General features: G+C 42.8%; 1 protein-coding gene across 4 annotated transcripts; it reads right to left on the bottom strand.

Annotated features, from left to right (window-relative positions):
* LY9 (lymphocyte antigen 9) lies at positions 1-27,734 on the bottom strand. 4 transcript variants are annotated; one of them, XM_006060297.3, is made up of 10 exons: positions 27,538-27,734; positions 18,418-18,741; positions 12,213-12,488; positions 11,371-11,709; positions 9,954-10,223; positions 8,634-8,741; positions 7,607-7,660; positions 3,481-3,761; positions 3,025-3,096; positions 1-481 (listed from the first exon to the last, which is right to left on the bottom strand). In XM_006060297.3, the coding sequence occupies exons 1-10, from the start codon at positions 27,659-27,661 to the stop codon at positions 413-415; spliced, it is 1,917 nt and encodes a 638-aa protein (XP_006060359.2). In that variant the 5' UTR covers positions 27,662-27,734; the 3' UTR covers positions 1-412. The 4 variants fall into 4 exon arrangements, with proteins under 4 accessions (XP_006060359.2, XP_006060357.2, XP_006060362.2 ...); XM_006060295.3 differs by having other exon boundaries at positions 3,481-3,803; XM_006060300.3 differs by lacking the exon at positions 9,954-10,223 and having other exon boundaries at positions 3,481-3,803.
* Positions 27,735-27,930: the final 196 nt, after the last annotated feature.

The raw sequence follows: 27,930 nt of genomic DNA on the forward strand, positions 1-27,930 counted from the left end.
TTATTTCTAGTCTTTTATTTGAAAAATACTACAGTGGTCATGATTTCACCTAGATCTATGTGTTCATAAGTGAGACTATCTGTTGGATTTATTTTAGCAGCTGTTTATAGGACCATGTGAAGATCCTGGTCCCCTTCGACGACATGACAAGCCTTGGCAGAATCTTCAGGCATGCATCTGAGCTGAGAGGTTGTACAGTATGAGCATAGAAGGAGACAAACAGAGGCCAGAGTCTGTCTGATCGGTTAATGGATTTGGGAAGTCATGAGGTGTGAGAAAAAGAGAAGGCCCAAATCCAGGCATATCTGAGACAATGAAGGAAATTCTGAAGTTCTTCTGTCTTCAGGGGCCTGGGCCTTATTAGGTCTAGCAGCCTATCCAACCTCACCGAGGGAGGTAGCTGCTTTTCTTTTCAGGGGACATTTTCATAGGTAGGTATTTCAGGAGACTTAAGGTCATTCTGTTGCGATGGTGGCACAACCTGTGAGGCAAAAGACACACAAGGATATGGTTAATAAAGCCTAGAAGGTACCAGTTTTCTCAGCCTTGTGCTGGCAGGAGAGAGGAAGGTGAGGCCAGGCTATGATTGATCCATCCTGTGAAGTAAGGTCATATGGATTGGCCTAGGGATGGAGCAATCATTCAAGCTGATGATAAGCATTTATGGAAAATCTCCTAATGGTAAGCATCATGTGCCAGGCTCTTTGGAAGGGAGATTTAGGACAGTTTTGTGCAACAAGTTGAGGGGGTTCATAAATGACAATAAAAGGCCTTGCTCTCAAGAAGCTACAATTTGGGACCCCAGTCTTCACCCTAGCGAGAGAAACATTTATATAAAGATAATTCAAGTTTTAGAGGCTGAGTTCCATAGTAATAGTCCAAACCATCAGACCTTCATGTTCCAAGGGTTCTGGGAATCCCCTGTTTGTGAGTGTTCAGGAAAGGCTCAAAAGAGCAGATGAGACATAAGCTGATGCAGAAGGAAGGTCTATTGTTCTTTAGTCGCTAAGTCGTGTCCATTCTTTTGCCACCCCATGGGCTGTAGCCCGCCTGGCTCCTCTGTTCATGGGATTTTCCAGGCAAGAATATTGGAGTGGGTTGCCATTTTCTCCTCCGGGGAATCGTCCCAATCAAGGGATCATACCTGAGTCTCCTGCATTATAGGTGAATTCTTTATCACTGAGCCACCTGGGAAGCCCAGAGAGGAGGTTAGGTACCAGCAATAGCTTGGGAATAGCACAACCTTCTTTGAGATATCGTGCAGATACAAGTGTCAGAAAATAATAACTAAAGAAGACGTGAGGATTTCCTGATCAAGTGGGAAATAGTGGCTTTAGGAAACCCAGAACTAGGATTCCTTAAAATTCTGAAGGTAAAGAATAAATTCTATCTGGAGGTTGGCTCAGGAAATGCATTGATTTTTCTCTTATATTGTGGGTGAGGGTGGTTTTAGGGATCTTAAGTTCCTAGAGTGGTGTAGAAGTCATTCAGGACTGATCAGACAAAGGAGGTCTCATGACCTGTCTGAAACTCGGAGCAGGGACTGACGTCCATGACTTTGAGATTGACTAGAATTGACTGAAACACGAAAGGCCAGTCCTAAGCAGCTTTGGGAATGTAGTGAATAATACAGATTTGGCTTCAAGGCCAAAGATAAAGTTCTTAGCTGGTTAAGCATTAGGCCATGCTCTAGAAATCAGGACATGAGGCAGAAGATGATTGAATCAAACTATATAGTTGCACAAGTGTTTACCAAGCAGATTCTATCAGTCTTTTAAGGTCTAGTCCAAACTATTTTTTCCATGAAGTCGTTCCTGTCTACCTCTGAAGTCGTTCCTATCTACCATTTCCAATGTATGAAAAACCCTTGGAAACTGCATACATAATATGTAGTCATGAAGAGTATTTTCTCTCCCCATCCAAGTTACTAAATCACTCCAACTCTCCTAGATCAAAGATAGATAATATAACAAGTCTTAAAAGTCAAGGTTAGTGCCTTAAACATATCTGAATCCCCAGAGCACTCAGCCCAGTTCTGGGCAAACAAAAGGTATTCAATAAATATCTACTGTTTGATTCATCAACTATAGAGAAGGAGCATAACTGAAAAACTTTGAGAGCTAAAAAAAAATCTTATTTGAACATTTTACAGGGAGGGAATTCTGGGGGAGACTTGAAAGCTAAACTGTGAATGGGCCCAATATTTTCAGGAAAATGAAAGTGGAGCAGACAGCCAGATTCAGATCAGAGTTAATTGTTTAAGAGTTTTCAGGATTAATTAAAAACTCTGGTTTCCTAACCACTAGCTCTGTGTACTTAGGCAAACTTAGTTTCTTCAATCTCAGCTTCTCTGGCTATAAAATTTGCATGATAGCACACTTACAGAGGTATTATAAGGATCAGATGAGACTATGTTTGTCAATGTTTTATAAACTATAAAAGTTTATATGAACTTATTATTAACAGGAATTTCTATGGTTAGTGCTCAGTCACTCAGTCGTGTCTGACTCTGCGACCCCAAGGACAGTAGCCCACCAGGCTCCTCCGTCCATGGGATTCTCCAGACAAGAATGCTGGAGTGGGTTGCCATTTCCTTCTCCATTTCTATGTTTAAGGGATCTTTTAATACTATAATGAGACCAATGTGCTGTAATTAATAGCACATTTTCCAAAAAATCTTGACATTATACTGTTGGTTATATTCCAGTTGTTTTGGAAAGTTTCCATTTTGATGGATGAGAGAGAGATTTAGAAACATATATGGACCATTTAGTGTTTGTGTTTACAGACTCTCCTTCTCGTCAGTGTTAAGACCAAGCAATATAAGATATTATTAAATTAATTAGAAATGTTCAGCTTTTGGCTGCACAGATGTAAATCAGGAATAATTGTTTCAATATCTCTATGGACCAAGGCGTGTGTCAGGGGGTGCACAGTGGGTGGAGCTTAAGTTCCTCTGCTTTCAGTTAAAATGGTCTGGCTCTCACTTTATGGACCTCAGGATGCAGAGAAAATTGTTCTCACCTTCTGAGGTTTCTGTATAGAGCAGTAGACTGTGGCTGAATTCTCTTTCTTCTGAGGAACTGGAGTCTTTCCCTGTAACAGATCAACACCAGACTGTCTATAATCACCCAAAAAGAGTTTTCCAGAGATTCGCCCTCAGCCCTTGAGGTGAAGGAACACCTCTACAGGTTCTGATTTCACACAGAGGGTGGCACTGCCCTAGTGCAGTGGAGACAGCACCTCTGTTTTCCCAGCACCTCCCTTATTTATGGCAGAAGATTGGGAGCTGAGGGATGGGTTCCCTGAGGGAGGGAGCTGAGGGAGGATTCCTGAGGTTGGTAAACATGGATAGAATCACAATTCTCTACCCACGCATCACTGTGCCTGTCCCCCAGTTTGGAGGGATTAGCCTTCTAGGATATTGGATGGTCCTCAAAGGGAAGGGCAAGGGAAGGTGTACTGATGAAAAGAGCTCACCTGCAAGTTAAGGAACACTTGTGTGTACACCGTTTCCCCTTCAACCACAAATGCTGGTGCCACGTTATCTGGAGTGACGAGATCGTACTCTGGTTGGCCCTCAGAGTCCGAGTAAAGTCCGGCGTCCTCCCGAGTGACTGAGTCACACACCTGGTCTCTTCCATTGACGGGCTGGTGCATCCCTGTCCTCTCCTCATCCTCCTCAGTCGTTCCATTGCTGTCAGAGCTGCTGTCGGAGGCGTGCCTGGTAGTCTTAGGGAAAGTGTCCAGCTTCTCATACCCTTGGGAAAGCATGGAGTATAGTGTGTGGCCAGCAGTGGGCTCTGGAACACATTGTTCAGGGTTGGTAAAGGATGTACCAGCACCCCCCTCTCTCTTGCTTTGTGTAAGGATTCAAGCTGCTCTGACTCCTACCCCAGATGAGGCCTAGAGAACTGGAGGAGAAGGAAGGTGTTTTCCTGTCTTCCCTCATGGGGCTCCATTCCCCTCCCCCTTCCGCCTTTCTTTCAAGCACTCACTTATTCATTCATTTGATAAGCATTCATCGAGTGTGACATGTGATGGACTTAGCATCTTTCAGTGAGCAAAACTGACCTTGTTGAATAAAGTAAACTAGGTATTCTGGGGAAACATAAAGGTGAATTAGACCTGGTGTTGAAGGAGTACACTCTCTAGCTGGGAGTCAGATACATACATAAATCAAATTATGTCAGGCCAGCTCTGACAGTGTCATAGGAAAACTAGGAGGAAAGCGTGTGAGTGGACATAGTCTCCAGTTCAGGAGCAGAGAAGAGCTTATGAAAGGATGGAATTCAGGTGGGCCTTCACACTGGGACTTCAATGAGTGAAAGTGGATTCTTGGCGGAGAGAACAGCATAATTAAAGGCAGATATGAAACTTGAGGCATCCTCTCTTTTGGGAAAGGATGATATTTAAAATATTTAGCAACCACCTGGTTTGGGCATAGGACAATCAGAATGGGTGGCTGCTTTAAACAACTGGGTGGACCTCTACTGCCTTTAGGGCATATCAATCAATCCATTTGATCTACATGTAGAATAATAACGGCTTATGCTTTTTAGGTGCCAACTGTGTGTCAGGCACTGTTCTAAAAACAATGCTTTTCATGAATAAATTCATTCAACCTGCATAAAACCCCATTAAGCATAGATAATAACTGTCCTTATTTATGTTTCACAGGTTAAGAAACGGAGTACATTAAGGTTGAATATTTGCAAGTTTAAGTGGGAGGGCCAGGATTTGAATGCAGGTAGTCTGGTCCCTGATGTTCTTACCTGCTACTCAATACTGCCCCTGTGAGTTTTACGTAGGAAAAAAGTAGACGAAAGGTGACCTGGCCCAATAATGAGTGATAATAGTACTTATCTACCTGGGAAGCCAGGTAGTGCTAGTGGTAAAGAACGTGTCTGCCAGTGCAGGAGACACAAGACATGCAGGTTCGATCCCTGGGTCAGGAAGATCCCCTGGAGAAGGAAATGGCAAGCCACTCCAGTATTCTTGCCTGAAGAATCCCATGGACAGAGGAAGCCCCGGCTCCTGTGTCCATGGGGTCACAAAGAGTCAGACATGTCTGAGCCTCCCTACCCTGACACACAGAGTTATCTCCTAGTGAGTGCATACTGTGGACTCCCTGCTGTCCCTTGCAGTCCTCACAGCAACGCTGAGAGGTTGATGCCCTCATTTTGCAAAGTAAGGAAACTAAGGTTTAGAGACTGAAATGCCCAAGATCACTAAAAAGGAGAGCTAAGATTGAAACACAGCATTATCTGACCTCAGGTCTTATACACCTGGGAATTCCCTGGTGGTCCAGTGGTTAAGAATCTGTCTTCCAACTGGGGGATGCAGGTTGGATCCCTGGTTGGGAAACTAAGATCCCACAGGCCACAGGGCAACTAAGCCTGCGCACCACAACTCCTGAACCCATGCTCCGCAACTAGAGAGCCTGCATACCACCAACCGCAGAGCCCACAGGCTCTGGAGCCTGTGCCACAGCTAGAGAGAAGCCTGTGTGCCACGACGAAGATCCAGTGTCTGCAACTAAGACCTAATGCAGCCAAAAATAAATACATAAATAAATATTAAAGAATTTACACACATGACCACTAAGTTACCTTGTCTTTTGAATAACAGACAAAGACCACAAGGAGCCATTGATGGTTATAGAACAGTCATAATTGGGCTTTGCAAAGTGGGATCAGAAGGGCTAAAAAGGAGAAAATCTGAAGAGGGAATGGCTAGTTAGGAAACTATTATATTTTAGAGAAGAAGTTACAAGGAATGGGAATGTCTGTTAATAAAGACTTGTTAAGGTATATCTGTAGAATGGAATAAATGAGAGTCAGTCTTAATCTACAATTAAGTTAAAAAAGCAGACTCAGAAAAATGTGATGGATTACTCTCACATATGTGATCAAAGGAAAAATATACAGCTTGTAAATGCATGAAAATGCTCTCAAAGGATGTAAACATACATATATCTTATCAACAGGGGTCTTTTCAGGGAAATACCTGGGCATTGGGATTTAGAAGGAGGGGATTATTTTTATTTTTAATTTTTTTTAATTTTATTTTTTAACTTCAATATTGTATTGATTTTGCCATATAGCAACATGAATCCGCCACAGGTATACACGTGTTCCCCATCCTGAACCCTCCTCCCTCCTCCCTCCTCCTTCCCTGTACCATCCCTCTAGGTCGTCCCAGTGCACCAGCCCCAAGCATCCAGTATCGTGCATAGAACCTGGACTGGCGACTCATTTCATATATGGAGACAGCAAAAGAGACACTGATGTTTAGAACAATCTTTTGGACTCTGTGGAGGAGGGGATTATTTTTAATTTATACCATGTGAATATTTGACTTTTCAATTAAAAAAAAAAAGAACCTATTCAATAAAACAACAAATTAGTGATAGCATGAACTCAGGCAGTGGCAGAGTCTTTAGAGAAAAGGAAGCTGAAGAGATAATGGAGACATGAAAGAAGCAGGACTTGGGCACTGAGGAGAGGTGCTGGGGGAGGCAGGAGGGCCACGGATGACAGTGGTGTCCCTAGTACTTTTTCACTCTTCCTCTTGTGCCCAGGATGCCAAGGAAGGAGACTTCAGGCTAGCGGAGACCAGGGTCTGTCCTGCCAGCTCTAAGGAGGAAGCTGGTGGGAATCTCCAAAGTCCAGATTTATTTCCATTTCTTGCCCCTTTTTACTTGGTTACACTTTCCTATCAGAAAAGACTACAATGTTAGACACTGAACCCCTGGCTCCCCCCAACAGGCCCTCCTCTTATTCTATCCCCTCGGGGCATCCCCTCCTTGAGAGGTGACACAGCATTTTTTTAAAAGAAGGGTTTGACTGAGTGGTCAGGGTTTGGGGATTCCTTAGAACTCCAGAGCTCCAGAGTTCAAGGTGGCAATTTAGAACACTGAGATTCCAGAGTGGGAGAGTAGGGTGCAGGCATCTCAGCTCTCCATCCCAAAGCTCAGCAGAACAGCTCCACTTTTACATGCATTGTACTTTTGGGGTGTTGCATAATATTTTGTCTGAAGAAAGCATTCCTTAGCTTTTTCAAAAATCAGAAAACCACTGCCTCAGTAATACTCTTGGGTAATAGGTAACTAGAAAGTCTTATGAATTTTAATTTCAATGAAGTGTTAATTTTGCTTCTGTCACAGATTTACTATTGCATCTGGTCTTTGTTTCTCCATTCTTGGAGTGGAGCCAGCGACTTCATCCTCAGCATGGGGCACACTGCAGTAATGGCAGCCAATGCCTGAGGAATCCTAGAGATGCCAGAGGACAGACAACTTTCCCTAGCTCTGTTTACCATCTTTCAGGAGTCCAGCCTCCTTGTGTCTTTTGTTCCCCAAATCACCTTCCTTTAGCATGTTGCTTCTCAAACTTTAACAGTTTTGTGATTCACCTATAGATCTTGTTAAAATACAGATTCATGTTCAGTGTTATGGGGTGGTGCCCAAGATTTGCATTTCTAACGAGCTCCTGGGGATACTCATGTTGCTGGTCACACATGCAGATCACGCTCTAAGTAGCCATGCTCTGGAGCTTCCATGTGGCCTGAGGCCGCATAGCCTGTGTCATTGGTGACACATTACCTGGTGTGTCAACTGAGGTCTCGGCTTGACTGGAACTGAAAGCTCGGGCTGAACCTGGGAAACCAAGTTAGAGAAGGAGTGTCAACAGGGCTGTGAGAGGAGAGGGTCTCTGATTTTGTGAGAGTCAGAGGAGAGGGAGAGAGATTTCTGAAGATGTAGACAGGGAAAAGGCTTTTGGGAGGAAGGTGAACCCTGATGTGAGTACAAGCCCACAGGAAGGGATGGCCAGAGTCTAGGGTCATTTTCAGCTGAGGAGACTGCTCTGCACCTCCTGCCATCTCTCTGGAAGGGAGAGCTATAATCCCTCTGTGGTAGCCACTTATCAGTTTGGTTTGCTGACTCACAGTAATTCTTCCAGGGACCCTGTGTTCTAACCAATCTATTCTTCCTGGAAACTACTCCATCTCCCTTCAATATCCCAGGAAGAGCTGCCAATCACAAAAGTTCATCTTATTGCCCACAGTGATGAGTCCAAGCAATTGTCACATGACTTCAGTGGAGCCAATCAGGTTTCTAAGGTTCTTCAAATTTGAGTTGGTGGGGAAACATCTTTCTCCCCCTCCTGGTGTCTGAACTACTAGTACATGTGAGTCTGGAGCTACTAGCTGCTCTGTTTTGGTACATTTTACCCACCCTGCCCTTCAGTTGGCTGAAGAAAGAGAGCTAAGCTGGCTCAAAGGGAAAAATAGGGATGAAAGATGGAGCACTCTAGTGACTTTTGAGTCTCTGGTGATGTTTGTCTCTAGGCCAGCTCTTCCCTTCCTTCCCCAAAGACTGACCATATAAGCCCTCAGATAACAACTCACTCCCCTTGTACTTCTCCTCACCCTTTTTTGTCTAAGCTAGTTTGAGTTGGGTTTCAATTATTTGCGACTAAAGAGCCCCCACTGACACCTCCCCCCCCCCCGATCACTCTGAGAAGAAAGGAGGTCTTGAGAGAGAAGGGGATTAAAAGAGGACAAGGACGTCTCCAAAGGGCCCAAGGAGATGGCCTAGTGCTGGCAGATGTCACTGATCTCAGACTCACATCGTCTTTGTTGCTTCCAAAAGTGCCAGCCAGAGATCCCAAAGCCCAGAGGGATGAAGAGAACCACTAGGGAGAGCCCGATCCAAAACTCTGTGCTTCTCTCAGGTCCTGTGAAGAGGAAATGGGGGGTATTAGTATAAGTAATAACGAGAGAGTTAGGGCAAACTGTGGACAGAACAGAATGGCCATCCTACCTGCCTCTTAAAATCCCACACTATTGCAGAAAATATTCCTTTTCATTCATTCATTCTACAACTATGTATTGAGCAGTCATCCTCTAAGCAAGAAATTATAGCAGTAAGGCAGGCACCACCCCTGATGGAGAGGTTTATCTTGCCCAGCATCACAGAGAACCTGAGCTGGGACTTGAATGTGGGCTGCCAGACTCTAAAACACCCTTATCTGTCACACCACTGCCCTTCTCTAAAAACAGCATAAGAAGAGTTCTAGGTAGTGAGTCCAGATTACTATTGATCAGAGCTCTAAACCCATTTGCCAGTCACAGCCTGACTCAGCATTTTCACACCCTGGGTAAATTTCCTTTTTTTCCCCCCTCTACTTCTCCCTAGGGAAGAGCAGAGCACAGAATGTTGAATCTCAATTCTGCTTTTTCTGTGTGATCTTGGTTAGTATGACTGAGGAATTAAACTATTTAATTTAAATTAATTAAAATTTAAATTTAAAACAGTTACTCAATTCCTAATTGAAAAAGTGTTAAGTATATTTGGAACAAGTTGGATATAAATATATTTTTTCAATGGCAAATTTTATGAAATCTGAATACAGATCAAGTACTTCCCATGAGAAATTAGGATCTTCATTGAGATGTGCCATAAGGGTAAAGTACATCCTGGATTTCAAAGGCTTCATACAAACTGAGATGCAAATTATGTCATGAATAATTCTTTGTATTGATTACATGTTGAAGGATGATATTTTGGATATGTTGGGTAAAATAAAATATGTGATTAAAATTAATTTTACCTTTGCTTTTGCCTTTTCCATATGACTTAAAAATTTAAATTACCTATGTGACTTTTATATGGAGAAGGCAATGGCACCCCACTCCAGTACTCTTGCCTGGAAAATCCCATGGATGGAGGAGCCTGGTGGGCTGCAGTCCATGGGGTCGTTAGGAGTCAGACACGACTGAGTGACTTCACTTCACTCACTATGTGATTTTTGTTATATTTCTATTGGCTTGTGCTGCTTTAAAGACTCTCACTTCGCTTGCTGCACTTCATAAAGAACCACTCGGAAGGAAAACTCCTGGGTCCAAGGACCTGTCTGAGGTCTGGCTGAACAAAGATAGGGAGCAACCTGGACAGAGGTCCCTAGAAAGAAACTGCTGGGAGCTGTTGCTGACAGGGTTGCTGGCTGTGCAGGTGAAGTTGGGGTGTTTTTCTCCACTTCTCCAGGAGATGCTGAGGTGAGCGCCCCCTTGGGAAATGACAGCTCCTTTAAGCAGAGGGGTCCATCCATATGTCACATTGTGTCCACTGTCCTCCACTGAGCATGTCAGGCTGACCTTGCAGATGCCGTCCTTTGTGAGCCTGAGGCTTCTTGTGACATTTGGCTTCTTCAGCCTCTCTGTGTGAGGAGAAAGGCAGACCAGATGTGGAGTCAGGCCCGCCTACGGGCAGGGACCATTCAAAATATATTCATGAAGTTATGTGTTGACACTGCCTTAGGGCTGGGAAGGTTCACCTGGCCTTTCCTTTGGTTGCTATGAAATCTCAGCTTATCACTTGATGCTCAGATATGTGAAATAGAGGAGTTAATGAAAGGTGAAAAAACATACCGCATCATTCTATATGGTATACTGCAAAGAACAAGCAAACCAATCAGCGCAGATAAGCACAATGCTTCCACCTGCCCTGAGACCGTCCAAGGCTTACATTCTGAGGTCCCATCATTGAATTTGTTTACTTACACAAGATGAGGAATACAGAAAGGAGAGCAGAGCACTGTCACAGAGTAAGTACTTAATAAATACTAGCAATTTTAAAAGCAACATATGGCTGGCACCCTTTGTTCCCAGTTTCTTATTCCTTTTACTTGGTTTTCTTCCTGGTTCTTTGATATTTGAGTCACAGTAGGCAACAATAGATGTGAACTAGCTGACTTACATATTTTAACAGGATCCTGGATTGTGACTCCTTTCCCAAGTACTGAGACACCAAGCCGCCCACGCATGAAATAGGTTGACCATGTCTGAATGGTACAGGTGAAGGAGCTGGCAAATACAAATTATACAAACTGTCCAGCCAAGCTCCAGTGAAGCCCAAGGTGGAGGAGGGAGACTATGAGTTCTGTCCCTCACACTTAGGGAAGGTGAGTACCCTTCCAAGCTCTTGGAGCTCACAGGATATTAAAGACTTTCTCCACAGTCTTCTATGATTTTATCCCAGCCAGCTTTGCCTTTATACAAAATTGCAATGTTCTATAAAAATACAGGTTGGGGAGTTCCTGGTCCTACCATCAATGCAGGACAGGGCAACTACTGAAAGTTGCTTGGTTGAGGGTTAACTGGAAGCCTAGAAGAAGAGGGCTCTGAGCAGGGAGATTTTGCCTATCTGCTGGTTGTATTGTCCTCCTGTGAACTGACTGGTGTGAACTGAGTAGTCGTCCTAGTGGTCTGAGGCATTTTGTAGGAGGAGGGAGGTAGGATAGGAAGCAAAGAGAGAAATCTTTCAGGAAAGGAATCTAATGATGGGTGTTCAACTCAGAAACTCACGGTAAATGCGTAGATTGATGTGCTTCACACTGGCAACTCTGGCATTTGAGCACATGTAAGCTTGGTAGAGGCCAGCGTGCTCCATCTTCAGTTGGACAATCTTTAGAGAGTAGTCTTGGCTCGAGACCCACACTGTGTTCTGATCTGGATCCTTGAACTCCATGAGCTGATTGGCTGTTGCTTCTTCTCTCCACTCTTTGCTGATAATAGATGTGTTAAGCATCCAGACAACATTGTCTATGTGCTGACTGTCCAGGAGTGCCAGGGACAGGGTGATGGACTCCCCCAGGACCCCCAGAACCGTCTTCCCCATTGGTCCTCCTTGGGAGGCTCCTAGATCTGTAGTTAGAGATGAGATATTGCAATTTCAGCCACTGGTCCTGACCCTTTGACCCTCAGCCTGCCTGAAGGGACTTAAGTCCCAGAGACCCTCCTGCCCAGGATCCCTTCCCCCCTTTTCTGATGAGGCATCCCTGCTGCTTTCACATGGCCACTTGTCATGCACAAGTAAGCACCTGGCTCTGCCTAGTGCATACCCAGGCCTCTCCTGCCTCTCTGCCCTTTTGAGGACACCCTAGGAGACACCCCTAACCCAGCAAAGAGCAATCTAGATTTCTGCATCCATACCTTCTTTCCCTCTCTCTGCAGACTCTTAGGGTTTCACAGTGCCCTGGGAGTGCCTAAGTCCCCTGTCAGTCTCTCTTAGCCTCTTGAGGGTAGAGAAAAAGTAATCTGCAAGTCTGTTCTCTTACCTTGCTACTTCATCTGTGTCCTGACAGAATCCTGGGGTTTAGACTCTATAGCTGCTTAGACTATTTCTGGGCCTTAGTGGAGCCAGTTACCTGTACAGAACTGCGAGACATGGACAGGGTGGGAGCTGCTCTGGCTGACCGGGTTCTTGGCTGTGCAGGTATATGGTAGGTCTGCGTCACAGGGCGACCAGTAGATGGTGAGAGTAGGGTGCCCCCAGGATTCAGAAGCATGAGGATCCCTCGAAGTCCATTTGTACTGAATATCTCCCCCTGCCTCCTCCACAGAGCATACCAGGGTGATGGTACAGGAGGCGTTCTCAGACACGTTCACAGATTGTATGGTGACTTGGGGCTCCTGAAGCTGTTCTGCAAGGACAATGGCAATGAAAATACTCTGACTGCTTCCCCAGCAGGAAAGGGCTAAGGAAAAAAGATGGGGATGGTAGAGCAGCAGAGGGCAGAAGGGAGAGGCCAGCATTGTCTGTTCCTGTGGGAAGTTTTTCTTTCTTTTTTACTTAGTTTCCCACAAAGGTTGAGTGCCTTTCCTCTGTGCTTACCTAGTACCCTCTACAGGTGTTATCACTGTGACTCAACATAACAATAGTCTGAATACTCTATCTCCCCCACCAGTCTGTGAATTCCTCAAAGACAGAGCCAGAATCCATACCTGAACATCCAGCACCTGCCTGACCCATGAAAGGCACTCATGAATCTGGTAAATATTAATAAATGAATGAATTGAGCTAGCCTCAGACTCTAGGGAGTTGGAAGCTCTGCGTCTATCATTTGAGTTGCCCTTGCTTTTGGTCTAAATTTGGAACCCATTTTGGTTTCGGACTTTCTTCCTGGTCCTCTCTTTCCCTTTTGTGCCACCTCCTCTGTTCACAGTGTGTGTACGTGTGTGTGTGTGTAAGTTCACTTTCTTTTTTTTTTGGAATAGCCAATATATAAAATTGAAATTGCAAAGATACAAAAGGTATACATACACACACACAAAGAAACAAGCTCTCTTGCCCCTAGCCAACTAATTTTTCTCCTTAGGAATTATTGTTCCTGGAGGGAATTAATGTTATGAATTTCTTGTTGATCTTTTCAGAGATATTCTAGTTATAGACACATGTATGATAGCATATTATACATATAGTCCTGCAGCTTTAAAAAATTTTAATGTTTTGGAAATTGTTGTATATTAGTATATATTAAGTTGGTTCTTTCTGTTTCTCTTAACTGCATAGAATTCCATTTCCTTAATATACACAGAGCTCCCTACAAATCAGTAAAAAAGGTCAAATGATATGATATAAAAATTAAGCCATAGGCTTAATTTTCTCCCCCCTCCAAATGCATATGTTGAAGTCTTAACCCCCAGTACCTCGGACTGTGATTGAATATAGGACTGTATTTGGAAACAAAGATAATTAATTTAAAATCAGGTCATTAGGATGGTCCCTAGTCCAACATAACTGATGTCCTTAAAAAAAAAGTTGCAGGATATAAAATTAACACACAGAAATCCCTTGCCTTCCTATACACTAACAATGAGAAAATAGAGAAATAAAGGAAACAATTCCATTCACCATTGCAACAAAAAGAATAAAATATTTAGCAATATACCTACCTAAAGAAACTAAAGACCTATATATAGAAAACTATAAAACACTGATGAAAGATATCAAAGAGGACACAAATAGATGGAGAAATATACCATGTTCATGGATTAGAAGAATAAATATAGTGAAAATGAGTATACTACCCAAAGCAATCTATAGATTTAATGCAATCCTTATCAAGCTACCAATCGTATTTTTCAGAAAACTAGAACAAATAATTTCACAATTTGTATGGAAATACAAAAAACCTTGAATAACCAAAGCAATCTTGAGAAAGAAGAATGGAACTGGAGGAATCAACCTGTTTGACTTAGGGCTCTACTAAAAAGCCACAGTCATCAAGAGAGTATGGTACTGGCACAAAGACAGAATTATAGACAATGGAACAAAATAGAAAGCCCAGAGATAAATGCATGCACCTATGGACACCTTATCTTTGACAAAGGAGGCAAGAATATACAATGGGGAAAAGACAAACTCTTTAACAAGTGGTGCTGGGAAAACTGGTCAACCGCTTGTAAAAGAATGAAACTAGAACACTTTCTAACACCATACACAAAAATAAACTCAAAATGGATTAAAGATCTAACTGTAAGACCAGAAACTATAAAACTCCTAGAGTAAAACATAGGCAAAACATTCTCTGACATAAATCACAGCAGGATCTTCTATGACCCACCTCCCAGAATGGAAATCAAAGCAAAAATAAACAAATGGGACCTAATTAAACTTAAAAGCTTTTGCAGAACGAAGGAAACTATAAGCAAGGTTTAAAGACAGCCTTCAGAATGGGAGAAAATAATAGCAAACAAAGTAACTGACAAAGAATTAATCTCAAAAATATACAAGCAGCTCCTGCAGCTCAATTCAAGAAAAAAAATGATCCAATCAAAAAATGGGCCAAAGAACTAAACAGACATTTCTCCAAAGAAGACATACAGAAATGGGCCAAAGAACTAAACAGACATTTCTCCAAAGAAGACATACAAATGGCTAACAAACACATGAAAAGATGCTCAACATCACTCATTATCAGAGATATGCAAATCTAAACCACAATGAAGTACCATCTCATGCCAGTCAGAATGGCTGCTATCAAAAAGTCTACAAAACAATAAATGCTGGAGAGGATGCAGAGAAAAAGGAACCCTCTTACACTGTTGGTGGGAATACAAACTAGTACAGCCACTATGGAGAACAATGTGGCGATTCCTTAAAAAACTGGAAATAGAACTGCCATATGACCCAGAAATCCCACTGCTGGGCACACACACCAAGGAAACCAGAATTGAAAGAGACCTGTGTACCCCAATGTTCATCACAGGACTGTTTACAATAGCCAGGACATGGAAGCAACCTAGATGTCCATCAGCAGAAGAATGGATAAGAAAGCTGTGGTATATATACACAATGGAATATTACTCAGCCATTAAAAAGAATGCATTTGAATCAGTTCAAATGAGGTGGATGAAACTGGAGCCTATTATACAGAGTGAAGTAAGTCAGAAAGAAAAACACCAATACAGTATACTAATGCGTATATATGGAATTTAGAAAGATGGTAATGATGACCCTATATGTGAGACAGCAAAAGAGACACAGATGTAAAGAACAGTCTTTTGGACTCTGTGGGAGAAGGTGAGGGTGGGATGATTTGAGAGGGTAGCGTTGAAACGTGTATATTATCATATGTGAAGTGGACCACTGGTCCAGGTTCAATGCATGAGACGGTGCTCAGGGCTGGTGCACTGGGATGACCCAGAGGGATGGGATGGGGATGGAGGTGGGAGGGGGGTTCTGGTTGGGGAACACATGTGGGCCTGTGGCTGATTCATGTAGATGTTTGGCAAAAACCACTACAATATTGTAAAGTAATTTGCCTCCAATTAAATAAATTAATTAATTAAAATTAAAAAAACTAAAAAGGAGACTGAGATAAAGACAATACAGCCAGAGACAACCATCTGAGGACATAGGGAAAGAAGGTGGCTGTATGCAAGCCAAGGAAAGAGGCCTCAGAAGAAACCAAACCTGCTGACATCTTAACCTTCTGACTTGTGAAAAAAATAAATCTTTCTTGTTTAAGTCACTCGGTCTGTGCTGTTTTGTTATGACAACCCTAGCAAACCAATACAGACTTTTGCACCAGACCTGGGGTGCTATTGTGACAAATTCCCAAAAATGTTGAGGTGACTTTGGGATTGGTTAATGGATAGAAGCTGGAAGAGTTTTAAGACTCATGTGAGAAAAAGCCTAGACTGTCTTCAAGAGACTGTTAATAAAAATAGGGATGTTAGGGTTAGGTGATTCTGGTAAGAGCTTAAAAGGAAAGAAGACAGCTGTAGAGAAAGCCTCTATTATCTCAGAGATAGACATATATTATCATCAACATAACAATGGTAGAAATATAAACATTAACGGTATTCCTGGTAAGGTATTAGTTGAAAATGAAGAACATGTTATTGGACGAAAAGTGATACTTACTATAAAGCAGCAAAGAACTTAGACAAATTGTGTTCTACTTTTGAACATTTAAATGGTGAACTTATTGTTCAGTTAAAGAGATCTCCAAGCAAAGCGCTGAGGGCACTACTTGTTTTCTCCTTTTGTGCTGTGCTTAGTCGCTCAGTTGAGCCCAATTCTTTGCGACACCGTGGGCCATAGGCTGCCAGGCTCCTCTGTTTGTGGAATTCTTCAGGCAAGAATACTGGAGTGGGTTGCCATGCCCTCTTCCAGGGGATCTTCCCAACCTAGGGATTGAACCCAGGTCTCCTGCATTGCAGGTGTATTCTTTACCAACTGAGCTACCCCGGAAGCCTGTTTTCTCCGTTTGCTCATAGTAAAATGTCAGAAAGGAAAGATAAATTGAGGAAGGAATTGTTAAGCAAGAAGAAACCAGAATTTGAAGATTTGGAAAAGTCTCAGCCTATCTATATTGCAAAAAAATGAGAATTTGTGTCTGGAGAAAACACTGAGAGTATGGATAGACAATGGTGTAATTCATGGATCCAGTTAACTATCCAAGTAGAAATTCTGCCAGCTTGGACTAAACAGACACAGATGGCACTAAATGAAGGAAGGCTATCAGATTTGGGGGATTTTCAAGAATGAGCCAGTAGAGATATCCAGCTGATATCATCCCTTATCCTTCAGGAAAAGGGAGAATGACCCCATGGGAAGTTCAGAGGTTAATGGGTCTGCCACTGGCATCATGGGCCTAAAGGATGTAGGCCCGGGGAGTGTTGGTGGGAGTGGTTCTTGAACCTTAAAAAGATGTAGTACTCAGTCATAAAAAAAAAAAGAAAGAACGAATTCCATTTATAGCAACATGAATGGGCCTACAGATTGTCATATTGAGTGAAATAAGTCAAACAGAGAAAGACAGCATATGATATTGCTTATACATGGAATCTTAAAAATGAAATTATCTGTAAAACAGAAATAGAGTTACAGATGTAAAAAATAAACTTCTGGTTACTAGAGAGGGTGAAGGATAAATTAGGAGATTGGTATTGACATATACACAGTACTACATATAAAATAGATTAACGAATAGGGACCTACCATATAGCACAGGGAACTACTGTATAGTTCCCTGTGTATAGCACAGGGACTCTACTCAATATTCTGTAATGGCCTATATGGGAAAAGGATCTAAGAAAGAGTGGATATACATACATGTATAACAGATTTACTATGCTGTACATCTGAAACTAACACTACATTGTAAATCAACTATACCCCAATAAAAATTTTTTAAAAATCTAATGGAATTTGCCTTAATAGGGTTAGACTTGCTTGGGACCTGTGATCCCTTTCTTCTTTCCAATTTCTCCCTTTTGGAATGTAAATGTCTATCGTGTCTCTGTGCCAACATGAAAGCAGGTAACTTGTCTGGTTTCACAGGTCCATAACTGGAGAGGAATTTTGCCTCAAATCTCACTTACATATGATTTAGATGATATCTAGATAAGATTTTGAATTTGATGATGGAATGAGTAAAGACTTTGGGGGCTGTTGAGATGAGGTGAATGTATTTTGTGACAAAGACAAGAGTTTTGGGGGACCAGAGACCACAGTGCTATTTTTATTTTTATTCAGTGGGCTGAATAAAAATTCCTATGTTGAAGTCATAATCCCTAGTGCCTCAGAATGTGGCTGTATTTGGAGACAGAGCCTTTAAAGAGATAATTAAGTTAAAGTGGGGTTGTAATGTGGGCCTTAATCCAGTATGATTGGTATCCTTGTAAAAAGAGGCGACTAAGACACAGACAGTGCAGACAGAGGAACACCATGTGAGGACACGCCAAAATGGTGGCCATCTGCAAGCCAAGGAGTGAGGCTCTGAAGAAATCAAGCTCGCTCACACCTTGATCTCGGGCTTCAACCCTCCAGAATTGTGATAAAACAAATTTCAGTTGTTTAAATGACCCAGTCTATGATATTTCGTTATGGCAACTCTAACAAGCTAATACAGATGGATAAAGGATATTAACAGAGAGAAAAATCCAAATGGCTCTTAACCATATTTTGGTTGTTTTTCACTCTTGACATCTGTATTTATGAAATTGGGTGAAAATGGCCAATATCATTGCTCTCTTCATATTAGATAAATTCCTGGAGAGGAAAAAAGACTGCTTTTAAAAATAAAAGGTCAAAGCTCACACATGCTCTTTAGAACTCACCATAGATATATACGATGAATCTCTCAATGATGTCTTCAGATCCCTTTTGGTTTATCCGGGCTTTGTATGAACCAGCATCTTTCAGAGTCAGCTTGTTAATAGACAAAGAGTTGTTTTTTGGAATGTTTATTCGCCCTTCGTAGCTTTTGTCTAAAAACAAAATTGCTCCACTTGGGAATGCTAAAACCAAAGTGTCTTTGGGACCACTCCAGGTGATGCGCTCAATTTCTGCATCCACTGAAATGTTCAGGGAGAGAATCACTGAACCGCCTACAATGGCTTTCACCACTGTTGAGGCTGAGTCTTTTTCAGAGGCTCCTTGCCCTGCAGAGACAAAAGAGGGATTTGGAGAAGCAGCTGGGATCCTCTAGCCAGCATTCATTCGTTTGTTTATTCATGCATGCATGCATGCAGTCATTCATTCATTATAAAAACACATGTTGATAATAAATGCTAGATGTTGAGAAATGAGATGATATTTTGGCCACCCTCCCTCTAGGTCCATTGCTTAGCAAAGTTATTCATTCATTCACCTGATGTTCTCTCTCATGAATGTAGCTACAATAATCAGTACAAAAGACTTTATAGGCTTCTATTCCACAAAGAAATGAGAATAGTGACTTTGGATGAATTTCTGAATTTCCCTGAGAATCAGTTTACTCATCTATAAGCTAGAAATGTCCCACCTGTACCATCTTCCTCCAGAAATGTGTTAGAGATGAAATAAAATCAGGTTGCTATAAATCATAAAGGACTAATGAAGTAAAAAAGCAGCACCTTTAAAAAAACCCAAGATATATTGATGGATGACTAAACTGGTGGATAAATGAATAGGTGTGTGATATAGCAAGAAAAGTAAAACCCCAATGGGAGAACTGAGATGGGAGATATCTGAGTGTTCACTGCAAAATTCTTTCCAGTCTTCTGTATGTTTGAGAGTTTTCATAATAAAATATTGGGAACAAAAAAAGCATCTTTCACCTCTATTATCACGTTACCTTTTCCTCAATGTCCAGGGAATCTCTACTTAACTTTGGCATGGCCAGGAAAATCTGGTCTATCCTTAGAAAAAAGACTTGGGGTTGGGAATAGTAGGTAGCATTGATTAAGCACCTGATTTCCTCTTCTCAGGAAAGACTCAGATCTGATAACCATTATTTCCAAGGCTTCCAGAGGCCTGACATTTGGCTACAGCAGCTTATTTCCTTGAAGAGGCCTTGCGTGTTCTGCTGAGTGACTCCAGCTTGGATTCCCAGATTCCAGGTTTCTAAGGCTCTCAAGAGTGCTCTGTAAACCCTAGACTAAATCAGATGGGTTCAGGACTCAGACTACTCCCAACAGGAATTTTGGGTCGAAAAATATGTAGAGAGGGGCGGTCCTTAGATGGCAGAGCAATAGGATGGGGAGACCACTTTCTCCCCAACAAATTCATGAAAAGAACATTTGAACGCTGAGTAAATTCCACAAAACAACTTCTGAATGCTGGCAGAGGACATCAGGCACCCAGAAAAGCAGCCCATTGTCTTCGTAAGGAGGTAGGAAAAAATATAAAAGATAAAAAGAGAGACAAAAGAGGTAGGGACCGAGCTCCATCCCAGGAAGGGAGTCTTAAAAAAGAGAAACTTTTCCAAATACCAGGAAACACTCTCACTGCCAAGCCTGTGGTGAGCCCTGGAACCACAGAGGGCAACATAACCGGGAGGAAAAATAAATAAATAATTAAAAGCCACAGATTACGTGCCCAATGGTAACTCCCCCAGCAGAGAAGCAGCACAGATGCCTGCATCCGCCACTAGCACGCGGGGGCTGGGCAGGGAGGAGCGGGCTGCATTGCTTAGAATAAGGACCGGGCCTGAATGCTCTGAGGGCAATCTGAGAGAACTAACTTGGGCTAGCAAATCAGACTGTGGGATAGCTACCACGTGAAAAGCCCTAACCTAAGACACCGCCAGGCCCGCTCACAGAACTAAGGACTGAACACAGCTAGCTGGCTGCAGACCATCCCCCTTCTGTGACAGGCAGCCAGAGCCAGAAGGGGGCAATCACGGCCCCAGAGAGGCATTATCTACCAAACTGCAAGCATGCTTCATTGTTAACAAAGACTTCTTGGGATTCTGGAAGTCAACATCCGCCTGAGAAGGTGCGCCGGATGTACACCCAGAAAACCAAGCAGCAGGGATGGGGAAGGTGATAAATCGCAGCAACCACGCTCGCCAAACACCTGGTCATCTGAGCTTCTCGGAGCTGGGAAGGGCACAAAATGCAGGCCCAACCGAGTCTGCGCCTGGAGGAGTACCCGAGTGCCTGAACCTGAGCGGTTTAGACCTGGGAGGTGCATGCAGCCCAGGGCCGGCCTTAGACAGTTCCCAGCAGAGCAACCTAGAGCCTAAGCCTAAGCCGTGAGAGGTGGCAAACCTAGTGTGGCTGAGACACTGCAAGCACACACCAGTGTTATTTGTTTGCAGCGTCCCTCCCTCCCCACAGCAAGACTGAACAAGTGAGCCTAAGAAAAGTGTCCACCACCGCCCCCTTGTGTCAGGGTGGAAATTAGACACTGAAGAGACCAGCAAACAGAAGAAGCTAAAACAGAGGGAACCTCCTTGGAAGTGACGGAGGCAATAGATTAAAACCCTGTAGTTAGTACTGACTACATAGGAAGGGGCCTATAGATCCTGAGAAATATAAGCCAGATCGAGAAACTATCCAAAAATAAACTGACCCCACACTGCCCACAACAACACCAAAGTCCTAGATATATTTTTACTATCATTCTTTAATTAAAAAAAAATTTTAAGTCCTCTATTATTCCTTTAATTTTCATTTTTATAACCTACTATTACTTTGCAAAAAAAAAAAAGAGAGACTCTATTTTTTTTAAAGCAAACTTCATATATATATATATTTTTTATAATTTTTGTGACTTTTTAAAATTTAATATTGTATTTTTGAAAATCCAACTTCTACGCTAGATTTTTAATCTTTGCTTTTTGGTATTTGTTATCAATTTTGTACCTTTAAGAACCCAATCTTCAGTACCCATTTTTACTTGGGAGTGAGATTACTGGCTTGACTGCTCTCTCCCCCTTTGGACTCTCCTTTTTCTCCACCAGGTCACCTCTATCTCCTCCCTCCCCCTTCTCATCTCTATCCAACTCTGTGAATCTCTTTGTGTGTTCTGGGCTGTGGAGAACACTTAGGGAACTGCTTACTAACTGGATCTGTCTCTCTTCTTTTGACTCCCCCCTTTATCCTCCTGGCCACCTCTGTCTCCTTCCTCCCTCTTCTCTTCTCTGTGTAACTTCGTGAACATCTCTGAGCGGTCCAGACTGTGGAGCTCACATAAGGAAGTGATTACTGGATAGCTTGCTCTATCCTCTTTTGATTCCACCTCATCTCATCCTGGTCACCTCTATCTCCTCCTCCCTCTTCTCTTCTCCATGTAACTCTGTGAACCTCTCTGGGTGTCCCTCACTGTGGAGAAACTTTTCATCTTTAACCTAGATGTTTTATCAATGGTGCTGTATAGATGGAGAAGTCTTGAGGCTACTGTAAAAATAAGACTGAAAACCACAAGCAGGAGGCTTAAGTCCAAATCCTGAGAACACCAGAGAACTCCTGACTCCAGGGAGACCTCAACGTAATAAAAGCTATATATGACAAACCCACAGCAAACATTATCCTCAATGGTGAAAAATGGAAAGCATTTCCCCTAAAGTCAGGAACAAGACAAGGGTGCCCACTCTCACCACTACTATTCAACATAGTTTTGGAAGTTTTGGCCATAGCAATCAGAGCAGAAAAAGAAATAAAAGGAATCCACATTGGAAAAGAAGAAGTAAATTTCTCACTGTTTTCAGATGACATGATCCTCTACATAGAAAACCCTAAAGACTACACCATAAAATTACTAGAGCTAATCAATGAATCTAGTAAAATTGCAGGATATAAAATCAACACACAGAAATCCCTTGCAGTCCTATACACTAACAATGAGAAAATAGAAAGAGAAATTAAGGAAACAATTCCATTCACCATTGCAACAAAAAGAATAAAACACTTAGGAATACATCTACCTAAAGAAACAAAAGACCTATATATAGAAAGAAATCAAAGAGGACACTAATAGATGGAGAAATATACCATTTTCATGGATTGGAAGAATCAATAATAGTGAAATTGAATATGCTACCCAAAGCAATCTATAGATTTAATGCAATCCCTATCAAGCTACAATGGTATTTTTCACAGACTAGAACAAATAATTTCACAATTTGTATGGAACTATAAAAATCCTCGAATAGCCAAAGCAATCTTGAGAAAGAAGAATGGAACTGGAGGCATCAACCTGCATGACTTCAGGCTCTACTACAAAGCCACAGTCATCAAGACAGTATGGTACTGGCACAAAGACAGAAATATAGATCAATGGAACAAAATGGAAAGCCCAGAGATAAATCCACGCACCTATGGACACCTTATCTTTGACAAAGGAGGCAAGAATATACAATGGAGAAAAGACAATCTCTTTAACAAGTGGTGCTGGGAAAACTGGTCAACCACTTGTAAAAGAATGAAACCAGAACACTTTCTAACACCATACACAAAAATAAACTCAAAAGGGATTAAAGATCTAAACATAAGACCAGAAACTATAAAACTCTTAGAGGAGAACATAGGCAAAACACTCTCCGACATACATCACAGCAGGATCCTCTATGACCCACCTCCCAGAATATTGGAAATAAAAGCAAAAATAAACAAATGGGACCTAATTAAACTTAAAAGCTTCTGCACAACAAAGGAAACAATAAGCAAGGTGAAAAGACAGCCTTCAGAATGGGAGAAAATAATAGCAAATGAAGCAACTGGCAAAGAATTAATCTCAAAAATATACAAGCAACTCCTGCAGCTCAATTCCGGAAAAATAAATGACCCAATCAAAAAATGGGCCAAAGGCCTAAACAGACATTTCTCCAAAGAAGACACACAGATGGCTAACAAACACATGAAAAGATGCTCAACATCACTCATTATCAGAGAGATGCAAATCAAAACCACAATGAGGTACCATTTCACGCCAGTCAGAATGGCTGCGATCCAAAAGTCTACAAGCAATAAATGCTGGAGAGGGTGTAGAGATAAGGGAACCCTCTTACACGGTGGGAATGCAAACTAGTACAGCCACTATGGAGAACAGTGTGGAGATTCCTTCAGTTCAGTTCAGTTCAGTTCAGTCGCTCAGTCGTGTCCGACTCTTTGCGACCCCATTAACCGCAGCATGCTAGGCCTCCCTGTCCATCACTATCTCCCGGAGTTCACACAAACTCACGTCCATCGAGTCGGTGATGTCATCCAGCCATCTCATCCTCTGTCATCCCCTTTTCCTCCTGCCCCCAATCCCTCTCAGCATCAGAGTCTTTTCCAATGATTCAACCCTTTGCATGAGGTGGCCAAAGTACTGGAGTTTCAGCTTTAGCATCATTCCTTCCAAAGAACACCCAGGGCTGATCTCCTTTAGAATGGACTGGTTGGATCTCCTTACAGTCCAAGGGACTCTCAAGAGTCTTCTCCAACACCACAGTTCAAAAGCATCAATTCTTCGCGTTCAGCTTTCTTCACAGTCCAACTCTCGCATCCATACATGACCACTGGAGATTCCTTAAAAAACTGGAAATAGAACTGCCATATGACCTAGCAATCCCACTGCTGGCATACACACCAAGGAAACCAGAATTGAAAGAGAAACGTGTACCCCAATGTTCATCGCAACACAATTCTAATAGCCAGGACATGGAAGCAGCCTAAACGAATCATCAGCAGACGAATGGATAAGAAAGCTGTGGTACATATACACAATGGAGTATTACTCAGCCATTAAAAAGAATATATTTGAATCAGTTCTAATGAGGTGGATGAAACTGGAGCCTGTTATACAGAGTGAAGTAAGCCAGAAAGAAAAACACCAATACAGTATACTAACGCATATATATGGAATTTAGAAAGATGGTAACAATAACCCTGTATGCGAGACAGCAAAAGAGACACAGATGTATAGAATAGTCTTTTGAACTCTGTGGGAGAGGGCAAGGGTGGGATGATTTGGGAGAATAGCATTGAAAGATGTATAATGTCATATGTGAAACGAATCACCAGCCCAGGTTTGATAGATGATACAGGATGCTCGGGGCTGGTGCACTGGGATGACCCTGAGGGATGGTATGGGGAAGGAGGTAGAAGCGGGGTTCAGGAAGGGGAATGTGTGTACACCTGTGGCGGATGCATGTTGATGTATGGCAAAACCAATACAATATTGTAAAGTAATTAGCTTCCAATTAAAATAAATAAATTTATATTAAAAGAAAGAAAGAAAAATATGTAGAGAATGTTGGAGAGAGTAGAGAGGCCAAAGAATAGCTGGGAAGGATGGGAAAATTTGAAGTGTGTTCTTAAAGCTTAAAGGTCACAGAAAACACAGAAACAGAGTAGAGCCTGGTGCAGGCCAGGGGAGTGGTTTCTGTTCAGACCCCCATCAGCTGAGCACTTGGACCTTCTGGAGAGGCTGCCAGGAAGGACACAGGACTAGACACCCTGGACGTGAAGGGATCTGTTCAGGTAGACTCTGGGGCAGATTCAGAAGACAGAAGCTCAGCTGATGTTATGGTGATTTGGTTGCCTAAAAGAGAGCTCTTGTCATCCAGAAGACCCTGCTTATGATTGCTACGTGTGTATTAGGCACTTTGTAGAAATCATTCATTTGAATTCTCAAAATTAATCTCATAAGCAGCCCTTTTTTCTGATAAAGAGATGAAATTTAGAGAGTTTAAGCCACTTGCCTGAGATTACAGGGTTGATCAGTGGCAGAACCCAGATTCTGGGTAGATGATACCTTGGGGTATAGAGGCTGGGAGCACTGACTACCCCATCCTGGGAGCCCAGAAGGTGGTAGATCTTGGCTGGGAGCATATGAATATGTCTTGACCTTGTCTCTCCTCACAGCAATGGTAAACAAAAACTCACACATGTCAGTGGGAGGAGGAGCAGGATGTGGTTCCCACAGGTCAGATCTTATTGCAGCAAGCAGTGCTACATAGGTCCCATAGAGGAGTTGCAGGTATCATCCATCTTATCTTAAACTACATTGTTTGACAAATTATTAAAGGGAAGGTTTAAAGATTTTGATAACTGAATTTGACTTGCCCATCCTTTAATATTTTCTGAATAATGTACTTATAACAGTGATTATTATAATAACAAACACAGCTTCCACCAGCTGTATGCCAAGCACTTACACATACATCCTTAATCTATAAAACAGTCTTGCATAGTACATTTTATAGTTTGCATTCTACACTTAAGAAATAGAGGCTCACACACCTGATAAATGATGGAACAAGGACTTAATTTTGAATATTCCTTATATTAAAGGTGGGGGCAGGGGGTTGGACTTGTTCACCCTACTGCCTCCTAAGTTCCTGAAATCACTCCTTGGAAACACAGAAGCATCAAGAAAACTGCCTTCTAGACCAAAACAGTGAGGCTTGAGGTCGCCCTAACTGGTGGTGTCAGACAGAGGGAGATGTCTTTTTGCCCTGAACTGTTGTAAATTCACTGTGTTGACCATCTGGATGCTGTTGAGTGTGGCTAATTCCAGGTTTATCCAACACAACCAGGAAGCACCCCAGGAGTTGAGTGTGAATATAAATAGCTTTGCTTCTACCTGTGTTCTTATGGTGAACAAAGATGAAATAGAAAGTGAAGAGAGGTTAGACTGAAATCCAGCCTGAGGTCTAGGGTCCCTCTACCACTACACATGCATCTGAGAGTTTTCTAGAGTTCTCCTCACTGCTCGGCCACTAACTTCATCCTTACTGCTGTCAGGCCCTTAGTGCTCCTGCATTATCCTCCCTAAATCCCTGATGAGGAAGCAGAATTCCAGAGGGACAGTAGCTACCACTGTGTCAGTGGTTGAGACCCTTTCTGGGTACTGGGTCAGCTCTGCCCACTGGAGAGAGGTGGCTCAGGCCATGCTCCTGAGAAAAGTTCCCAGAAACTAGCAGAAATTGGGCCTTCATGGGGAGGTAGAATGTTGGGGAGAAAGGATATTTAGATAGAAGCCAACTAGCTGAGGGCCACCAGACCATCTTCAGATCCCTGGTGAAGCCTCCAAACATGTGATAAACAAGGCAGGATATAAAAAGAAGCTCCAGCAGTCCTATCCGGAGAAGGCAATGGCACCCCACTCCAGTACTCTTGCCTGGAAAATCCCATGGACGGAGAAGCCTGGGAGGCTGCAGTCCATGGGGTCGCTGAGTCGGGCACGACTGAGCGACTTCACTTTCACTTTTCACTTTCATGCATTGGAGAAGGAAATGGCAACCCACTCCACTGTTCTTGCCTGGAGAATCCCAGGGACGGGGGAGCCTGGTGGGCTGCCATCTATGGGGTCGCACAGAGTCAGACACGACTGAAGCGACTTAGCAGCAGCAGCAGCGGCAGCAGCAGCAGCAGCAGCAGTCCTATCCCTCCCTTGGAAACTGGTAGGTGATTTGTTATTAGGACAAGTTTCTGGTATCCCTCTGCAAGTTTTACCCACATTGCATAGGGAACAAACTCATTGTGCAGCATTTCTTATCCTGAAAATGTGAGAGCAAGAGGAATAGAGTCTGAACCTGGGGTTATTTGAGTCTGGGGCTAGAAATTCACCTACTCATGGTGTGTAACTATGTATATTCACACACACACACACACACACAGCTCACAGTAAGGTGGAACCCGCAGAAAAGTTACCAAAAGGAGACAGTTTCCTGGTTTTAACAACTAGTGCTGTGTGCCATGCTCAGTTGCTCAGTCATGTCTGAATCTTTGTGACCCCAAGGACAGTAGTCCACCAGGTTCCTCTGTCCACAGAATTTTTCAGGCAAGAATGCTGGAGTGGGATGCCATTCCTCCTGTAGGAGCTCTTCCCAGCCCTGGGATGGAACCCGCAGCTCCTGCAGCTCCTGCATTGGCAGGCAGATTCTTTACCACTGTGCCACCTGGGAAGCCCTTAAATAACTAGAATCCCCAGCAAAAAATGTGACCAGCTTCCTGGGAATACCAGTGGCCACAGTGTGGACTTACCCAAGAGCAAGAAGAGGAGCGGGGTCCATAGATAGGGAGAGAATATGTGTGGTTGACTCTTCGGTGGCTTATTGGAGAAAGGCTGCAGAGCCCAGTCATCTGTATGTCTCCTTGGACTCGCCATGATGATCTACTTTCAGATCATGGGCTGAAGGAGGAAGCACTTAACACAGCTTCCGCAAACTGTGTGTGTGTGCATGTTCCAGCGAGGGCTGTTTATACCGAGCACCACAGACTCCTCCCATATGCTCAGGCTGGGGTAGAGCTCCCAAGTCTATTATTAACCTTCACAGTACTTTCAAACCTATAATGGGCATAACTTGCTTCAGTCTCAGGAGACTTAGGTTCTAAACTTGGCTCTGAAGTTGCCCCTTAAAGATCTCTACCTCCTGG

The sequence above is a fragment of the Bubalus bubalis genome, chromosome 6 (genome assembly GCF_019923935.1).
Source record: "Bubalus bubalis isolate 160015118507 breed Murrah chromosome 6, NDDB_SH_1, whole genome shotgun sequence".
NCBI lineage: Eukaryota > Metazoa > Chordata > Mammalia > Artiodactyla > Bovidae > Bubalus > Bubalus bubalis.

Coding starts and splice junctions, on each gene's coding strand:
- LY9 (XM_006060295.3), bottom strand. CDS start 27,661: ATGGCGAGTCCAAGGAGACATACAGATGACTGGGCTCTGCAGCCTTTC. Junction 10,224..11,370: donor CATCAATCTACGCATTTACC/GTGAGTTTCTGA, acceptor CTCCTCACACAG/AGAGGCTGAAGAAGCCAAAT. Junction 3,097..3,480: donor AAGTGTTCCTTAACTTGCAG/GTGAGCTCTTTT, acceptor GATCTGTTACAG/GGAAAGACTCCAGTTCCTCA.